At 46.5% G+C, this 17488-nt stretch overlaps 1 protein-coding gene across 1 annotated transcript; it reads right to left on the minus strand.

The window, feature by feature from the left end:
* Positions 1-3417: 3417 nt before the first annotated feature.
* On the minus strand, positions 3418-13567 carry LOC144175461 (iripin-2-like). Its single transcript, XM_077704555.1, has 3 exons — positions 13388-13567; positions 7926-8791; positions 3418-4795 (listed from the first exon to the last, which is right to left on the minus strand). The coding sequence occupies exons 2-3, from the start codon at positions 8780-8782 to the stop codon at positions 4480-4482; spliced, it is 1173 nt and encodes a 390-aa protein (XP_077560681.1). The 5' UTR covers positions 8783-8791; positions 13388-13567; the 3' UTR covers positions 3418-4479.
* Positions 13568-17488: the final 3921 nt, after the last annotated feature.

Here is a 17488-nt window from a genome sequence, read left to right on the forward strand (position 1 = left end):
TTCAAGACGTCTTTAGATCACTTGGGTTTAATGAGGTTTAATTGAAACTTCGGTTGAGTAATAACGTTCTTGAAGCAGGTTACCTAAAATCTGTCCTTCAATTTTACTTTCAATAGCAACGAAATTTTGCGAAAAAGAGCTGCCAAACCTTTCGAATAAAGCGAAGTCGCGAGGTCTCCTATTAGGTTCGGTTAGGGTAAAACAGAATGTCGCGTTATTTATCGGTCATTAACGAACTTTTGGAGTCCTCATATAGAACACAAAACTTCTGCAGAAATAACGAGAGCAAGCCTGCGTCCGGAAGCTTCATCCTTTTTCAGAGACGGTTACAGAGCGCGCTAAACGGCTAGCAAGCCTAAATCACCAACATCCTCGAAACGACCATTTTTAGTTTGAGTTTTGCGGGAAGTTGAATTACACCAGGATGCAAGGAATGCTAGCGCCATCCAGCGGCCACTTTAGAACACAGAAGAAGAGTAACCGGAGTGAGAGTTGCCAGATGGCGCCGCATCACCCCCCTTTTCGGAGTTGGTGATCGTAGAAACCCGCGAGTTCGCAATGCAGGAGCTCGCTCGCTGACCTACATTGGGGCGCGGTTATTTGTCCACAAGGACCGCTTTTCTGTCTAAATGCCTTTTTATATCAGTGTGAAAAATTTTTGTTCTTAATTTGTGTTTCACTCAAATAAATTTGAACCGCCGTTCACATTAACTGAAAGCGATAATTTAGTAGCAGAAAACATCATGTGGTTTAAGGCTGAGCAGTAAATATTGACCCGGATTGCCAGCGTAAATTTCAGTGCAGTTTGTTCAGCACATTTTTTTTTCGTTAGCTATAAATATAGAATATTACTTACATACATAGGCACCTGTTATAGAGTGGTTCATTTCTGCTGAAACATCTCCTTTAATATCTTGACAAAACAAACTTCGGTACCTCCTTTGGTTGCATATGTTTAAGATATTAAGCTGTGACAGTTAACTGCCCCATTGATGGGCAAACTGAATGATTTTGTGCGCCCGCAAGAAGCACGCAAACAGACTGATTTATCAGTCTACAGAAAAATCTTTAGAGTAATATGTTACATGGAATGAAGCGTTAATGTCATACGCTTGTAAAATCACCAGATAAAAGGGTCATTATCACTCTTTTGTCGCTGTTGTGACTGTTTACAGGAACTGCAGCAACAGCGTGGCGGTTGGTGCGACTCGTGTCCTAATTTTAAATTCTATATTTTTTTTTTAAATCATTCACTTTTCGCCAAATCTGGTCCGTTTTCCTCTTCGTTGTGAAGGGCGTGTCGAGTGTCAAAATTAACGAAGGATTGGCTTGTGATTAGAGTTGAAGTTTCAGTGCAGAGGTTGTCATAAGGTCAGAAAAGAAGTTACGAAGCTTCATGACAGGGAGAATATTTTTCACAGCGGATTCACTTATGATGGCATGTAAAGGTGCCGTAAAAAGTAATTGGAACAAGGTCTTGTAAACCTAGAGGAATTTCTTCTTCCGGAAACTGCCTGGATACATTGGTGTGCATGTAAAAGAGTCCTCCCTAATAGAAGAAACTTCCTGCAAACCGCTAACGGCTGGCATAAATCTAATAAGAAAATATTTTGTGACGTTCACGAATTCTTGTTCTAATTGCTTATGACGGCACCTTTACGCCCATACGTATACGCTTCACCTATTTTCGTGTGAACCCTGCATGACCGCTGCGCTTGGATGCATGGCCGTATTGTGTGTACGTCCCTCTTCCCTAGGAGAAAGCAAGAAGCACGATGGGAAATAGCGTCGTGAATCAGATTGATCGTTGCTTCCTTCACAGTCCACGCTGCGCCAGGCAGGAAGCGCTCTAATACTTACACGACCTGCTAAAAGTAGGTTCTCAAGCCGAAGCAAAGCATTTTGAGTGCGCAGTACGGGAACGAGCGCATCTAGGCAGTAACATTTCATGTCGCATCCCTGATGTATCCTTCAGGACAGTGCCCAGCTTAAGAAAGAGCAGCGCGTTGATCCATTTTATGTAGACTTGCATGGTGGAAGCTTGCTGTGCCACAACGCACAGATCCAGGCTATATCTGCTGAATGGTATAAAAACGTTTTATCGGTCTGACGGAATAAAAAAAAATAATGCATACTCTTAAGGTCAGATGATTTCAACTTTTTTAGAGAGTAGAAATAGTACGATCTGCTATTGCATAATTCCGGGTATTTGCACATATTCTTTGCTCTGTGTCATTGAAAAAAGAATGTTACAATACAGTATTGTTACAAACTGAGTCTTGCAGACAGGTCGCTAAGTGTGAATCTTCTTCGGACGATGTTTTAAAACTGTTACAAAAAAATGTGTAACTGCGGTTGCTTTTACGTTTCAAACATGCTCCTTGTGCGCTTTGTTGACTGAGACAGGGTACGGCACTTTGTCAGGCAATAAATTGCCTTTTTGCCAACCTTGCCACTTACTTGGTGATCAATGTACAGTTAACTGTGCTCGGTAACTGATTTATTGATTGAATAAATGTTCTTGTTCTTAATTAGCTGCTGATTCTGCCACAGTAAACCCAGATGTCGTGTGTATCCATATGAAAAAAATTACACCATTTTCCCGTAGGGGACCCCTGAGTAGTACGCAAAGCAGCCATGGGGTCGCCTCAAGTTCCTATTAGTTTTCAGTTCGTCGTTTTCGTTAGGTTGAGGTACGTAGCTACCGTTATATTTACAGTTTGGTTTGCATGATAACTTCCACACTTTTCACTTACCGGAACTACGAAATGTGAAATTGCGTTGAGCTCATGGCTGTTTCGCATACAACTCAGGGTTCCCCTACGGGAAGATGGTGTAATTTTATTAGATGAGACGGGGCTATGTCCCTCCCTTGTCGTTGTTGTGCCGTCCACACCCCCACTGCGCATGCTCGGCTTGCTGAACGCCGGTGGTGTCTTACCCTTTAATGGCTCCTGGAGCGACAGTATTACCGGTGTCTTCCTGGGCCGGCTCGACATGAGCCGAGCATGCGCAGTGGGGGTGTGGACGGCGCCACAACAAGGGGGGACATAGCCCCGACCATGAGATGCTGGAGCGACAGTGTTGCCTGCGTCTTCCTGGGCCGGCACGAGACGAGCACACTTCCCCTTAAAGGGCTCCTGGAGCGGCATTGTTGCCGGTGTTTTCCTGGGCCGGTGGATGGACGGACGACGGACGACGGACGATGGAGCCGAGAGCAAGAGATGCTTTGCATCTAAAAGCTTTTTTTTATTTTAGTCTGTCTGTGCGTGGGGGGTGTATATGCTAAAGAAGATTACAGTGAACACTTCATCAAGACACAACGCACACTCACCGGCATAAGTCACAGCATCATCATTATCACCCTCCGCTGCGTCCATTGCTTGTGTTAATGACGATTTAGCGGCGACAATTGGCTTGGTTATTGTTACACTTTTATTGGCAGCGTTAATCACACGCGCTTTCGCGGAATTCTCGTGCGAACACAACAAACATCGGGGAGTATTTTGAGGCTGCGGCTATCCGCAAGACGTCGTGAAATGGCAATACCTGACTGGCAATACGCAAGACGCCCTTAGTTTCCGAAATACGAACAGTGATTTCAAGCACGCTGTGTCGACTGCGACCTAAAAAGTATTACCCCACTTCGGTCTCTGAGATAGCGTGTATAAGCGAAATAAACTGAGTGATTGCCTTGTAACAAGCAGTTACCGAAGTGCAGTGTAGTGCTTTGTGTGCCGCTTGCCGATAGCCACCTAAAACGTCCTATTCTCACTTCAGCTGAGTGAATGAATCTTTTTTTAGAGCAAGGAGGGAGTGCGCTGTGCGGTGGAGATAAGGGATTGAAAGAAGGCAATTACTAATCCAGGACCGCATTGAAATAAAGCATTCTTGCCGAGTTACCTGGAAGTCTTCACCGCGCAAACTAGACTACTCGCGCCAGACCACTCTAAACTGCAAGAGCGGCATTTTATGATAATAATAATAGACCTAATACAGTGCGTGCCCCATGGTGTAGGGTGTTTTGATTGATGCTTGTTATGCTTTCTGGCTGATGTTTGGCAAAGTGTGCGCCCGTCCATAGTAGGTTGGGTGAGATCTGATTTGGCGTCAGTGTCACAGTAGTGGCATCGTGGGTATGTGTTGTTGTGCTTTGCCCGTTTCTAGGCAGTGCGCGCAGTGTACATCCTTCACCTACGAAAAATAATGCCTGAATATATAATAGCTTGAGCGATTATCCTAAAAAGCTAGCCTGTGCGAAATGAAAAACGGAAAAACCCCTGATAAACGAGGATTTGAGTCCATACCCTCGGCACGTATGTCGGAGATGGTTGTTTGACACCACAAAGATGCAACCTGGCACTTCTTATTTGTAACCGATTCTGAAGAACATGCACGTTAGTGCGTTTAGCCAATGCAGGCAGGGTACATGACGTCGTGCGTATAGCGTTAGTCATAATTTAAAGTATTCCAATGCAATTACAGATGGTTCACTTGCCCCGCAAACAGCACGTCCCCTGTTTTTGTATTTCGGATGAAAAAGAGGAAAGGGTGATCGACGACGAACGGCATGGTCGGGTGGAATCTCTCCTCCACAACCAAGACGTCGGTAGCGCCGGCCGCCGCACTGCCTTGCTCGTCTACCTCGACGACGGCTTTGTGAATCACGTCCTTTACGAACAGGTCGCGTGATCTACTGATGCCTGACAGGTCGGCTTGCTGCTCTTGGAACAATTTTTCGACGCCAAGCTGGGAAAGGAGCTCCTTGAGCCGGTACGAACCTTCCAGCTTGAACCTGTAATGGAGAAAACGATTCATACACGTATAACGCTTACTCGGCTCTCTCTTCGCCGTTCACTCGTGCTATAAAAGGAAGCCTCTTGACGCTTCAAAATGTACGAAACAATATCTTCCTGTGAGCTGAGTAACTTCAAGGTCACGCAATTTACAATCACACTGAGATATTGTACGAAAAATTGGCTCGGAAATCACTCAGACTTCCAAAACTGCTCTCGAATAATTTGATATTTACGTAGCGCATTGCTTACGCACGCAAGAAAAAATGAAATCAGCTAAATTATCATACAAACATTATGAGGTGGTGAAACTCTAAGGCCGTATCCTCAGTCCCTCCTTCGTCCATTTGCTCCCTCCACTCGGCTGAGGGGACAATTCCGCAATGTTTAAGCATCGTGAAATCGATTTCAAGGACCTCCTCCACTGGTGGCTCGAGTGGAAGAAGAACTCAGAATACCAGGGTAAGAATATTCTACCAAATTAGAACCATGGACAAAAAACACCGAGGTTTCCAGTGCAGTATGCAAAACTGTATGAACGTAAAAAACTATGAATGCGTGGTATTAAGCAAAATGTTTACGTTGTCCCAGAAAAATCATGGAAGCTCACTGTGCACGGGCATACTTAGAGCACGAGACAGCTAGGTATGTTTGGTATTTTTTATTCTTTTTAAGCGGAGCTGTATATGTCTACACTCCCATTCATTTTCCGGAGTCCGTGCCTCGAAACTCGCTACCGACCCCTATGAGGAGGAAAAGCAAACCAGTAGGAATGTGCCGACACCTGGCGTAGAAAGAGGCAAGCTAAAAAACCACCTAAGTAATTTAGCCCTTTATCAGGATTCGGGGCAAACCAGCAAGGTGTGCTGACACTTTCTATATCAAGAAGAAAGTTAGCAAACCACCCATACTATATAGTGTTCCTGTCTCGGTGGAATCATAAATTCGGTTGCCTCGGAGAGAGGGTTTGCCTTGAAGTACAGCTCCACCATTGCTGTCTTGTAGCGGCTTCCTGGACCCCGTAACGCTGTGTACATAAATTTTTAACCCATAGAAGCCTGCTCAATAACCACTGCGAAAATAAAGTATTGAATTGAACCGAATGGATTGAACGGAACTGAATTGAACAGAACGATCTGTTCCGTGGTTCCAACAGACATTTCGGATTGAGCTGTGCCGGGAGCGACAGACTGTGGGTCGACATCAATTTCATTTTGATTGGCAACGTTCGGGGTGTTTCAAAGTGTAAACGTACAATGGGCGTGTTGCTGAGTCCATCTCCTGAAAAGGCTGTCGTGTCAAAGTTCCAAGTGTGCGGAAGGAACTGCAAGGGTTCCTTACTGCGCGGCGATGTGCCGTGGTTCTATACGACAAAGGGACTCCTGTAACCCCAGGTGCTATGCGTCTCCCTCTCTACCTTCGCATGGTTGAATAGGCTTGAATTGTTTCAGTGCATGATTTTGTGTAATTTCCAAGGAACATTTCAAGCAGAAACTTTACGAGCCAAACTGCATGTGCGCCGTTGCAGAAGGCTTCAGATTATTATAAACCACTTAGGCATCTTTTAGGGGACTCTGCAACATTTCAGATAAACGCTTTCACTCTTTCCCTCGAGTCTGGAAGCACTGCGAAAGCTACAGCTAACGCCATCGCGGAGCGGCACTGCGCGATTTTAGCGTCGCAGCAGATACGCCTTCCGTTTCTGCTTTACGTTTGTAGCTTTCTTTTTAAAGTGCCTATTGAATGCGTACACTACCGCAACTACGGGGAAAGCCGGCCAATAGCCGCTACACCGCGATAATGACGTAATTCAAGCGTTGGAAAAACGCCAAGACTGGGAAAGAGAGAAAAAAATTTTGGGCAAGTTTCTAAGTTCTTTGATGGGGATAAAGCAGTAATTTTTGGCTAACGTACTTGTCGACCCCCCAATCTAAGTATTGGATGTGTTTGTTGAGCACTTTCTGAAATCACTTACGATTTATAAAAAAAGCTGAAAGTGTTTCAGGGTCACTTTAACGTGCGCCGAAACCTCGCACCGGCGGCACTTCACTTCCCGGCTAAATTGGCCGCCACGTCCATGGTCAAAACCGCTGCAGTGTTGGCCACAGAAATTATCCAGGAACCCGGAAGCAATGTTGTCTGAAAAGGCGACGCTAACCGAGCGATTCCCGAAATGCTGCTCAATGAATAAATTTCCCGTTTTATTACCAGCTGTGCTGTAATTATAGGATGGTAAAGCACTTGGTGCGTAATTATGTTCAGCGTACGTCGTAGTTAAATTTGTGTTTAGTTAGAGGGTTGCTGTCAATTATTTTCATGCATGCCTGGTTGCTCTCTTCCGCGCGATCAGCTGTCACACATTTCTTTGCATAGCTCTAAAGTCCCCTTAGACTCCTGGTCCGCCTACATCGCGTGGTCGGTAATATGCTGCCTGTCCTCTACCATCAATTTTTGGTGAGTGCTAGGTTTCCTCTCGGCTTTCATCCGCGAAATCACGCAGCGGGTAGTGAAGGCTGTCATGATTTTGAGAAAATTGATTCCGCTGTCCTTCACTCCCCGCGCTCCTTGTGGTTCCAAGCCGTATATTTGCAATGCACGTATAGTTAGGCACAAACTTGTTCTCATAACTTATCGCACTTGGGTGCATATTACCTGAACCCGCCGCGATGGCTCAGTGGCTAAGGCATTGTGCTGCTTAGCACAAGGACGCGGGCACGATTCCCCACTCGCGGCGGCCGCTTTTCTGATGGAGGCGAAAAGCAAAAACGCCTGTGTGTACAGGATTTCGGTGCGCGTTAAAGATCCCCAGAAGGTCAAAATTAATCCGGAGCCCTCCGTTACGGCACGCCTCATCGCATGCGTAACGTCGGCGCGCTAAACCACGGCCTCCGCGCCGGTATCCGATCGCGGAGGCCGTGGTTAAACCCTACCCGATGTAAACGGACCTCGCCACTTCCACTTCTATATGCCAACTGAAAACCCCTCATAGCACGTCTTGCCGTGCCTGTGGAGCACTTTTTGAGGCAGTGGTAGCCCCGTTCTATTTCAACGCTTTTTTTATAGTACTTTTCGTACCGCTGCTCGCAACATTCGAACCATTCCAAGTCCGGCCCATGTAGCAACACCCACCTGGGAAGCGCCACCGTGAGCGTCGTTTCGTGAAGCTCTGAAAGCATTCGCTGGAAGACCCTCCACGAGAGCCTCCGTCTCAAGGTGTCCACACCGGTCCTGTCCTTCGGGAGAACAATGGTCATGCTGTAATCAAGCCCCACGTATGGGAGATCGATGACATCGGCGTTGGTTTCCCGGTCGTAGGCGTAGCCCCCGTGAACCTCCTGGTGCATCGTGTCCACAGCCACCCGTTGGGTTCCTCCGTTGTAGAAGGCGTCGCTGTAGGTGTCGCGCACGCGGAAACGCGATTTCCACAATCCTCTAAAATAGATGGCATTCAGCAGTACAAGCTTCGTGTTCTCCGGAAACGGCTCGCCTATTAGCTCATCAATCTTCCCCTCCGTTTTGTTCTTCGCCCAGTCGTTGATGTTCCTCCGGGATGATTCCTCCAGAAAGTTGACTTTCCATAGTTCTGCATCGAACGACTGGCTCAACGAGTCCAGGTATTCTCGGCGGACGCTGTAATTCCGCTTGATGACGGCGGCGTTGGCGACACGAACGGTGGAGTTGGACGGCTGGCGAAGATGGTGGATGTGTTGAGCGTGCGCGCTTAGAACGCGGGCGGGCGAGAGTTCCGCAGAAGAGTAGCCCAAAGTTTCGTGCAACTCGCGTTGGGTGTCGCCCCTGGACCCGACGTAGGCCATTGCCAGCGCTGACGACACGCTGTACGGTGAGAAGAACAGGTTCACTTCGGAAGAAGCGGGCATTTCGTGCAGCATCCGGAAGCCGAACTCGTTGCACGCGTCGGTAACTTTGCGCTCCTCTTGCGCAGCGCAGATTGCCCATAGGCACAGGAGCCAGATGGCCGTGGTCATGGTGGGCAACTGTTGGAGAGGGGAAATACGTGAAAATTGTCAGGTCAGTGCACGTTGCAGTAAAGAAAGGAGAGGCAATGCGTGCAGGGCTCAGCACGACGCTGGCACTGTAAACATAGCCCCGTACCGAGTATCAAGTACCGCACATTCTTCGTTGCAACTGACCAATCAAAAGGGTCAAAACAACTGCCCAATGCAAATGGTACGGCCACGATTTCAATTGTTCAGCCTCGGTTCCTGCACAGCGGATACATATCTTCCATGACCTGTCTTTCAGCATCATCCCGTGCTCGACGAGAGCACAATCATGTCTCGTGAATATGGACCCCGTTAAGATGGACACCCCGCAATATAGACTAAAATTTCCGTGACCGGTTTCTTTTCATGCAGTCCTGCTCCGTTATATAGAAAACCGCAGTCCGGACTATGGATGGCTATATTAGGGTTGAAACGGGTAAATACAGGCATTTTGTCTCGTTATTATGGACACCGGTCCACAAAGCAAAAATAGAACAAATGAGTGGTGACCCCTTGAGGCCCAGCGCATTCTAGAAATTCACTGTTGGCCGAAGCATAGAAAGCCGAAGCACGCATTTATCTACGAACGCTCTTCCTTCCAGTACTATTGAATTAGATCGGGAACATTTGTGATCAGCAAACCGCACTCTAGGGTGGTGACGACAGGGTGACACCCTTTTCCTATCATACAAGATTGCTCAATTCGGCTTACTCCGGAAAGAGCAAGTCCTGAGGCTCAGGATAAGAGAGAGAGGACAAGATTACTTCATTCGCTGGCATATTCCGCTCGCTCTCCACCAACACCGGTGGTTGTTCAGTCAACTCTCTTCTCCGGGTATACAAAGCGCTTTTCGTCGGCCTGATGTGTTACAGCATACCTGCTTTGGTCTCTATCTAAAGGAACTGTCAAAGTGCTAGAGAGCATGCAAGCACAAATCCTGCGGGGCTGCATTGGCGTTCCAAAGACAACCTCTACCATCGGAATGATGACAGAATGCGGGCAGCTTTCACCACTCGCTCTAAGCACGCAGGAATTCCTTCGTACGCGTCTGCGGATTGTGGCAAGACAGAGCGGCCATCCTCTAGCGGCAAGCTTGTCCAAACAAGTGCGTGAATTTCTGCCGAAGGTCTATCATGAGCCTGCTCCTCCTGAGCACACGCCCGGGATGTCCCTGCCCATACCACGATAAGAGAAGAGAATGATAATAGTTTGTGCCAATATTCGATGGGCATAAAAGGCAAGGCTGTACGCTTCTGTGGTCGGCAGAGGCAGTGTATATTGCCCCTCGAGCCATTATCGGAATTCCGTATAGGAAAACTAGGCTACTTGGTTAACACGGGTTGTTGTTCAACGATTAAAACAACCGGGCGAAACAGACGGGACAGGCATTAGGAGGGAAAGCGTATAACTTCGCTGACTGATGATGCAGTGTTTGTGTATATCTTGATCAATGGCGTGCGCTATTGGGCCGAAAGGGTCGGCAACGCCCAAATGCTTTCGTCCCAGCAGGAGGAGGGCACGGGCACGACTTCGTCGGCTACTGGTAACGATAACGACCCTCTACATTAATACTCTCTCTCTCTCTCTCTCTCTCTCTCTCTCTCTCTCTCTCTCTCTCTCTCTCTCTCTCTCTCTCTCTCTCTCTCTCTCGCTCTCTCTTCCTGCTCAGAAATCGACTGCCCCTATATGAACAATCGCTATGGGTACCTATACGCCTCGAGCGCGGCCTGTAGGGGCGCCTCTGAAATCCCCCTAGCGGCCCGTTTCGAAAGCAGGCGCGGGAGTCGGCGTCCCGCTCCCCAGTGCCGCCGCTGCTTTTGCGGCACGTACACGACTGAGATTTACCGTTTGCGGGCGTTTGAAATCCATGTTTATGTGGAGCAGTCACTCTGTTCGCAAATGAGGTGTGTTTTCGAGAGCGTAAATGTTTCTGACGCGATCTTAGTGTGGTACATTCGGTCTGTATAAGCGCCAGGTGTGTGTCACAGGCCAGCGTCGCGTAACCGGCGTGTGATGGAGCCGACTGTAGTTACACTGACCTGAATTTACTAGCAGTGTCTCCGTAACCACCGGATCCTCAGATGTTCATGCTACGGCTATACACTACGATTTAAATTGGTTTTGTGCGCTTGCATAATCAGCGGGGCACTCATACCTGACAGCACGCCAGTTACGTTTGCCAATATCACCTTTGATCACCTCAGATATTGATCACCACCATTTACAAGCCAGTCTGTGTTACTTTCTGGAATATTCAACAAAAGTACGATGGACAATGCATAATTATACTCGGGCATCAGCACACGACAAAGTCTTCTTGTCTTGAAGTGAGCGCCCGCAAACATTCATCTGCTCCTCTGCGAGCAGCGCGGAGACGGGCTTAGAATATAATCCGTGTCCGCGACTAATGCTTCTTCGAAATATCGTCATATGGCACAGATAGCCAGCAGAATAAAGCAGAAACTGAAATCAGAGGGCCTTATCACATACCACTCTCTTCCAACGACACCTTTCATCGCTTGATGAACAGCCTACCCTGTATACTTCCAAAAATGCGGCCGCCGTATGATCAGCTGTTCGTTGAAGTAGAAAAACAAAAGGAAAGTGAACGCGAGATTTGTGCGTGTGTGTGTGTGTGATCACTAAAACGTTCACTGCTTGATTCCGCTCCGCATTCGTACACAGCGTCCCCCCCCCCCACAAAGATGTCTCGTGAACTAGCAGTGCATTTCGCGTATAATTGGTCTAGTGAACCCTACCTGGCTTAAGTTTCGACGAACGTCTTTAGCATGTCAGAAGCGGCACTGTTTTTTTTTTATTTCCGTTAGAGAATTATGTGTCTTAATTCCGCACTTGCACAGCATTTATTTTTCCGTGGTTTCATTAACTTGCCTTGGTGTGTGGGCACATATTTAACGACGCACAGCTAGGCTTGGAATATACTTAACATTTTCGCATTGTTTATATGCTTATAAAAGGCATAAGTTATTGTCCGGGATTGGGTAATCACATCCCCGAAAGATATTTTTCTGCGACGTATACATTCGAAACGAAGCCGCATTCGTTGTCGACGCTGCAAAATGAAGCCAACCTTTCATTGTGGCAGTATCAGGTCTAAACAAGGTGACAGTAGAATTCATTTGTGCCTGATGTTTTGTAGGTGACAGGGGTGATACGTTGCTACTGTCGCCGACGCCCGGAAGAGCGCCGACGAAGCGCGCAGCGCCGCGTCCATCGCGTCTCCGGGTAGCTCTTGCAGGTGATCGCATACTCTACAAAGACACAGCTGCTTTTTAAGTGACCTAAACGTACTCTTTGCCTATAGACGTCACGATAACAAGTTTTTTTCAGGACGCGGAAAGGCGAAAAGAAGCGAAACAGAACCTAAACACTGCACGCGGCCCTATCAGTCACGCAGCGCAAATCCCGTCAACGCCGCGGAGAAGCGGCGGCAGGCGGCGCAGCGATCGCGAAGCTCGAGGCGTATAGAACAAACAATCACTTGAGTTCGACGTTCTGGCCTCTTGACATGGCGAGAGGTAGAATCTGGGAGACGGGTCTCCACCAGAAGCCCATTACAGTGCGCAGCTGCAAAGCGTCCTGTTATTTGAGACGAAAGCCTGATATGACTCTTAGGGAGGTGACCTTGAATGACCCCGGCGTCAACAGGAACAGTACAAAAACAAAAGCAAGGCCAGAAGCGAACCAGGCATGCCAGCCGTGTGTAATAAACGATGTATGGTTTTAAAAATCTTATTGATAATTAATTACTAATGTACAGTTATTACCAGTGAGGTGGGTGGATTAACGTGGAATAAGTAAAAATAAGATTGACTAGTCATTGACTAGAGATTCATAGTAATGAGTAGTAAGGTGGGATTAATGTGGGTTAGGATGAGTTAAGGGTGCTTAAGGTGGATTGAGATGGATTGATGACGACAGAATAGCGTGGCTACCGTGTCTACGTGTGGATGGGAATATAAAAGTTATCCGCCACAATTGTACGCCAGGTGTTCGCCTTCGAAGCGCGTAAGAAGACTTAAAAGTGCCCGAATAAACGTTTTGAGTGAAGTATGAAAACCTCTGCTGCATACGGGAAATGTATGTAACAGAGACTAATAATTCTACAGCTTAGACTAGTCGCAACTTACAGTTTCTCCGTGACGACCCGGTGACGCAGCGGACTACGTGCTCGCTTAAAGATGTTATAAACCTAGGGGGAGCAAATATCTCTTTTCAGGCAGTTCAGCTTTCTATCTTACTATAACGCACCGTAAGCAGATGAGATGATTGCTTTGCAAGTAGTTGAAGAACGTTTTACGTGAAAACGGGCAAGGGCCTGGAGGTTTCGGGGATTAATCCGCACCCAGCAGCAGATCACAAACTAGCCAAATGGCAACCCTATTTCGAGCACTACCACCGCCAACAATGGTAGGAAAGAACCACGGCCACTGCCATCAATGTAACACTTCACCTTCCTAGACTGTCAACAAGCCACACCCATACACCGACGAGACTTTCAGATAAATGCGATTTTAAAAAAACAGGAGGTCTGGAAGAACTAGCGCGGTTTTTGCAACACTCGCCTCTTTGGGAGACACCGACTTGGCCAGTGGAAGTCAGCAATCCTCGACACCGTCACTGGAATCGGACTTGCAGGAACTGCAAGTGCTGTTCGACCTGCGTCCTTATACTAATTGCGGACGCCCCTGATCTTCCCGAGAGGATGTCCACTGAAACGAAACTGTTTTGCGAGCATCTCAGGGTCGTTTATCTCAGACATCCCGTTTGAACGACACAAGACGCAAGAAATGGAGGCCCATCTTATCGGTCCTTGTCTCTTCACCCGCGCACGCCCCTACCCTTGGATACACGATCTTGCACATCCCGAGTAACACGAGACGAAGCCCCCGCCGTAGAGATCAGCAACCCAGCCTCGGTTTCAGAGACGATAGTCTTTCTTGGGCTACCTAAACACAAAAAAATGTTGGTCTGTCTGTCTTTCTGTCTCAGCCAACCGTCCAAAAGTTCGCAAAATATTAAAAAAAAGTATATATATATATATATATATATATATATATATATATATATATATATATATTATTACTTTGCGCACTACGAAGACTGGTGGCATGCTTCATTCATGTCGACGTTGTTCAGCACAATGAAAACATTGGGCATATATTTGAGGCAAAACAAAAGTGCGTAGCTGACACCAGCAGAGTTCTTTTATTTAAAAGGAGACGCAGGATTGGTTTCGCGATAGCAAATAATAATCGCCGAATTGAGGCTACATAATATCAAAAACTATAAAAAAGAGCTCCAGCTGTAGCTTGAGGCACACCAAACCCAACAGTAACAATAGGTCCCAGCACGTGGCGCCAGAACAGTCCGAACGCAACGAAAATCCAATAGTTTTCCAGACTTTTATTGCGTTTGTCTTGTGGGGAGAGCGAGAAAGGAGGGCAAGCGCGTGAGGGATAGGAGGGGGAGAGAGGGTAGGCATTTATGGGGCAGCGGCCACAAAAGGCTATCGTCTTTCCGCGACATTGCCATCGAAGCGAGCAGATGGGCAACCAATTTTTTGTTGCTAATTCTTTGTTGTTCTTCCCTGTTCTTTTTATTTATGTATAGTTACTAACTTCGCCCAGTATGGACGATCTGTATGATAAGCATACATAGTTTGAGACCGATACACTAGGAATAAATCCGGAAACACATTGCACTCACGGAAACTGTGTTTTAATGTATACAAGTGGAACCAACGCATGAACTCTACGTAATGTATAAAAATTCAGCGGTGGGAATTGCTATAAGAAGGCGAAAATAAAAAAAGGCACTTAATCAAAAAATATTAGACTGATATAGCATATGGGCACCGCGCATACAGAAGGCACGAGATTAAGCACATTATAACGCCAGCTGTGGAATGCAGTAAAACGATTTTAGGTAGATGAAGTAAATTCAGAAAAACTACGAGCTAGGCGCAGCTTATAGAGATGGTGTAAATTTTGGAAACGTTAATTCACCGAAAAGGCTTTGTGGAAGGTGCATTGTGCTACGAAGAAAAACAGCGCAAAAGACAGGACGAACTACAGTCAAACACTATTATAACGAACCCGGATGCAGCGAATTATGCTATATATCGAACAAAACCAAATCCGTTACGAATATGCATGCTAAACATATTCCTTATAACGAAGTTCCCATCGGATATATCGAACTCGGATTGCCTACAATTGCCACCGAAATGCATGGGGTCTAGGAGCGGCGATTGAGATTTTGAGACTCGCATGGAGCGACGTGACGCTCGACGCCTTCCTTAACTGTTTCCGATGCACCGTATTCACGACGGAGCCCATCCAGTCAGCCAATATGGCTTCGATATTGAAGGACGTGGACTTGAGGTGGTGCTAACGATATCCGCCAAAAAGAAAGTGAAAGCAAAAATCATCGCTCTATTGCGAAGTAGGTTGTTAAGGCGGCAAGTAGCCTTATGCATGCATAAATGGATTGTTTTATGTAAGGTAATGGCATAGTTTATGTGTTCGTTTCTCCATGTGAGATTGGCAGCGGTGGTCCATGTACTGTGAATTCGTAACAAAAAAAATCGTTATAGACGAGTTCGGCTATATCGAACTATTAGATATATCGATCTAATCGCGGCGCATATTAAAGTTCGCTATGACCGGGTTTGACTGTATAGCGCCTGTTATTTGTAGTTCTTTACTTCGCCCTGTCTTTCGAGCTGTTTTTCTTCGTAGTACTTAATTCACCGTAGACACAACGAAAAAAATCTCTCCTGTAAAAAATCCGCGCTAATGAATTCCTACTTTGGTGATTGCAGCGCATGCTCCAGGGCCGCAGCGGGAAAAAAAAAACGAGAAAAAGAAGGGACATGCGCAGGCTTACAGACTCTCGAGGCGTTCTTCCCAGTGAAACAGCAAAACTCAGACCTCTCTGGTGCCAAAGAGCACCGATTTTGAGAAAAGGGGGTAACTTATTTTCTGTTTCCTTCAAGAAATTGTCTGTATTTAAAAACTCCCAGAAAAGCAGTTACGAAGAAATTACAGGGAATGCTTAGAACTTATTGAGAATGTGAGGGCGAAAGCCTAGTTGGACCATCTGTTGATCTGCTGTAGAACTTTCTGTTGAGATTTGCCGCAGCGCCAGCCGCCCCATTACAGCCCCTTCGGAAGCTCGTTCCAATCGCTCGTCATCGCGAGGAATCTCCTGTTCGCCCCCGTCCACCTCCTTCAGGCACCGTCTACCTCCCGCATTGCATGTGCGGCCGCTGCCTACCCTCCTCCGCCGCTGCTGTTTTCCGCACCTCCAGCCTTACTGAACCCTTAACGCAATGATGGAAATGTAGTCCCGAACGTTCAAGTCCAAAGGCATAGCAGTTTCGACTGGGCGTTGATGATGATGAGTCAGTCAATCATTGAGGCAGACAATCAGACAATCATTCTGGTACCTCTCTTTACGGCTATGAATTCCTATGTATATATATATTTATTTATTTAGTACTATTTTTGTATGAAAACATGCTTCCGAATGTCCAATGCTTATCTGCAAACGAAATACGAACTTCGCAAACTAAAAAACCAACTGATTTGAAAACCGCGGCTTCGCACGAAGTCGAACAGCGCGGTAAAATGCCGGTCCTCTGGCGCCCACATCCGCAAGCACTGGTTGGCCTTATGTCGGATAGGCGGCGCCAGCAGCCTTAATATTCCCAAGTGGAGTGAGTTGTTCGGGGATGCGTTTCTTCACGCTGTGCAAAGGGAATTATTAGTTACGGAGCAATCAAAAAACGTTTAGCGCTTGTTGAAAACGTTTTATGTAACGCGTTTATTCCTGCCTCAGGTTTACTTCAAGGGCAAGTTTTAGGGCCGTTGTTATTTTTTGTATTTGTCAATGTTGTAATCTTTCTAAATTTCGACGGCTGCTCCTTTTTTCAGGTGACCTTAAGTCGCTCGACGGACTGCGAGAGTATGCAAGGTGTATAACATCTTTCTGGGGGAATCCGAAAACATTCTGTCATTAGATCTTGTAGACGCCAGTTTGCATGTTTCTTGGTACAAGAAAAAGTCGTTGCATGATATATATTTTGTGGGCAACGTTGCTTCTTCCCGGATGTACATCTTGTGCGCCAGCTAACGTTCAGACACCATATAAAGTGAACGTGAAAGATTGGTTTTCAGACACCATGTAAAGTTAACGTTAATGATTGGTTTTAAGTTGCTGTGTATGTTTTAACGATTGCAAAGGCACTTTCACACGTCTGAAGGAAGCATTTCTTAGCTTTTCGTGCTTGCTTATCCCGCCCCGAATCAAATGTGGCGAAATAATTTAAAACCAGTCAACTAGGGGTGACGCGGGTCTGTTGAAGCCGTTCGAATGCGATAGGTATAAATAGTTTATGACCAGGTATTTTAAGCGAAAGCCTATTTCCATTACACGGCTTTATAAAGCACCGCGGTAGTTAAATCTTACAAGTAGCCGCTATAAATGTTGTTTTTATAGCCTATAAATTTTATTTGGAGCAACCAATTATATGTCACCTTCCGGATATCGAGCCGAAGACGCCCCTGCCACACATACATGTCATTATAACAAATTTCGTATAGATTTCTCAAAGGATCGTCTTCGTACAAAGTGCAGGGCCTCCGTAACGTTTCGGTCGG

The sequence above is a fragment of the Haemaphysalis longicornis genome, unplaced genomic scaffold (genome assembly GCF_048455015.1).
Source record: "Haemaphysalis longicornis isolate Haplotype H1 unplaced genomic scaffold, Haemaphysalis longicornis Haplotype H1 scaffold_3, whole genome shotgun sequence".
Classification (NCBI taxonomy): Eukaryota; Metazoa; Arthropoda; class Arachnida; order Ixodida; family Ixodidae; genus Haemaphysalis; species Haemaphysalis longicornis.

Coding starts and splice junctions, on each gene's coding strand:
- LOC144175461 (XM_077704555.1), bottom strand. CDS start 8,782: ATGACCACGGCCATCTGGCTCCTGTGCCTATGGGCAATCTGCGCTGCG. Junction 4,796..7,925: donor CTCACGGTGGCGCTTCCCAG/GTGGGTGTTGCT, acceptor TCTCCATTACAG/GTTCAAGCTGGAAGGTTCGT.